Below are 2,106 nucleotides of genomic sequence, written 5' to 3'. Positions count from 1 at the left end.
TCGTGGGCATCCTGTTGTCCCCCAGGACTCCCAGGTCCTTTTCCACAGAGCTGCTCTCCAGCAGGTCAGCCCCAACCTGTACCAATGCAGGGGGTTATTCCTCCCCAGACGCAGTACCCTCCACTTGCCCTTGTTGAACTCCATTAGGTTCCTCTCCGCCCTTCTGCCTCCCGGGAAGATGCTGGGGCAGGGCGCGAGGAGGTGGCTGCTCTAGGGAAAGGCGTCCTACCTAAAGCACATAGGGACACCCCTGAAGAGTCTTGAACACCCCAAAAAGTCCTCAGAAGTGGGCAGGAAGCTCTCTGCCATTCCCGGCTGCTTGCTGCTTGCGTGACTGGGAGACGCCGAGTAACACGGGCGCGTTTGCCAAGCGACACTCCCGCTTTTTCAGTGAACGCGTAAGAGTTTCCAGCGCAGCCTCAAACACCAAAACGGGGATGGTGTTGAGACCGAGCCGCTCTGAAGCAAAACCACCTGAATTTAGGTCCTCACGTGCTCCATTCAGCCCTTTCCTCTCCCAGTAACAGGTCTCCCCTCGCCTTGTGCTTCCCTGTCCCCACTGGTCCCGCCGCTGGGACCTGCGGGGCGGTGGGGGACAGGAGCCCTCTCTGCGCAGCCTCGCAGGGACTTTCTCCCTGCTCACAGCTTTTTTCCCCCCGTATTTTTCCCCGGAGTTCGCTCCCCCCCGGCTGGCAAAGCTCCGGCTCACCGGGAGTGCCGGTGACAAGGAGGGACAAGCGCCGGCAAGGAGGGATCCTGCTGGAGGCAGATGGCGAACTGCTCTCCCCTGCAGCTGAGTCAGGCAGTAATTAAAGCTGTTTGTTCAGGGGAGGATTGATTTCCCAGGAAATTAAAATAAATGGCAATTTTTAATGAAAGCCAAATAGATGCTGCGAGCTCCCGTGCGCTTTCCGCTGGTGTCGCCGGGAAGAGGTTGGGAAATGGGTGCCGGCACCTACGCCGGGGCGGTCCCCGCCTGTCCCCCCACTCGGCAGCGGGAAGGACGAGCTCGGTGCCGGCTCACCTTGCACTTGGGTCTGGTAGACAAGGAGGTATTCGGCGGTGCCACAGCTCTCAAACTCCTCACCGGCGCATTTCTGGGCGCAGAGCTGCTCGTCCTCGCGCTCGTGCAGGGTGAAGAGCGTGGTGGGGAAACCGCAGCGGCAGGCGGTCCCGGCCAGGGCCGACAGCGGGTACTCCTGCGGGGACGGGCAGAGAGAGGGCAGCCGGTGACACCGGCCCCAGTCCCTGCAGCAGACAATTCTTGTGCCCCCTGAGCCCATCCTCGCCACCCCGGCCCCGTGGTACAGCGCAGGGCAGTTTGCAGCATCCTTCAGGCAGTTTGCAGCATCCTTCAAACTGGTTGCAGCATCCTTTGAACTGGTTGCTGCATCCTTTGAGCTTGTTGCTGCATCCTTGGAGCTGGTTGCTGCATCCTTGGAGCTGGTTGCTGCATCCTTCCAGCCATTTGCACAAGCAGCTCATTGCAGCCACCTAAAAACACCCAAGCCCCAACTTTCCCGTGGCACGGCCGAGCTGCCTGCCGGCATAGAGAGCAACGCACCGGGTGCCGGTGCTGCCGGCAGAGCCGTGGCACATCATCTGTGAGCGTACCACCTGCCCTGAGGTTGCTAAAAGCCATCGGACGGCCCCACGGCAGCCTCACCGGTGTTTCCAAGCCCAGAGTTACGAGGTCCATTTGGCGGCTGACAGGCGATTTACCACCGGGCTGCGCCAGCGCCGGGTTAATCGAGGGGCTCCGGTTATTTCCACCTCCCGGCCCCGAGTTCTCCCGGCGACGACGGGAAAGCGGAGCCAGCGGCGGAGCAGCCGCTCATATTTAACTGGGGTGATGGTTTATTCCCCACCACCCTCTGCCAGGGAGGCCACGAAGGGAGGACATGACTGTCCCCACCTGCAGGTTTTTCTTATCCTCTGCCTGATCATTTACCTAATTTTAATTAATAAATACTGCAGCAATTCCCGCTGCCAGCCTTTCCCCTGCCTCCTTATAGGCACTGCGCCCCAGGAGCAAACTGCACCGCAGCATCCCTGCACCAGGGTGGGACCCCACGATGCTCCTGCCCAAATTCCGCCCCCACCGGT

At 60.6% G+C, this 2,106-nt stretch overlaps 1 protein-coding gene across 1 annotated transcript in view; it reads right to left on the bottom strand.

Moving 5' to 3' along the window:
* The window catches only part of WSCD2 (WSC domain containing 2), a 19,685-nt gene that overhangs the window by 6,477 nt on the left and 11,102 nt on the right, over nt 1–2,106 (bottom strand). The window contains exon 7 of the mRNA XM_009880369.1: nt 1,025–1,199. Within this exon, the coding sequence (XP_009878671.1) occupies nt 1,025–1,199 (175 nt within the window). The remainder of the gene's footprint in view (nt 1–1,024; nt 1,200–2,106) is intronic.

The sequence above is a fragment of the Charadrius vociferus genome, unplaced genomic scaffold (genome assembly GCF_000708025.1).
Source record: "Charadrius vociferus isolate BGI_N301 unplaced genomic scaffold, ASM70802v2 scaffold332, whole genome shotgun sequence".
Taxonomy (NCBI): Eukaryota; Metazoa; Chordata; class Aves; order Charadriiformes; family Charadriidae; genus Charadrius; species Charadrius vociferus.
Note: the sequence above shows the minus strand (reverse complement) of the source record. Positions and strands in the feature narration are given on the sequence as shown.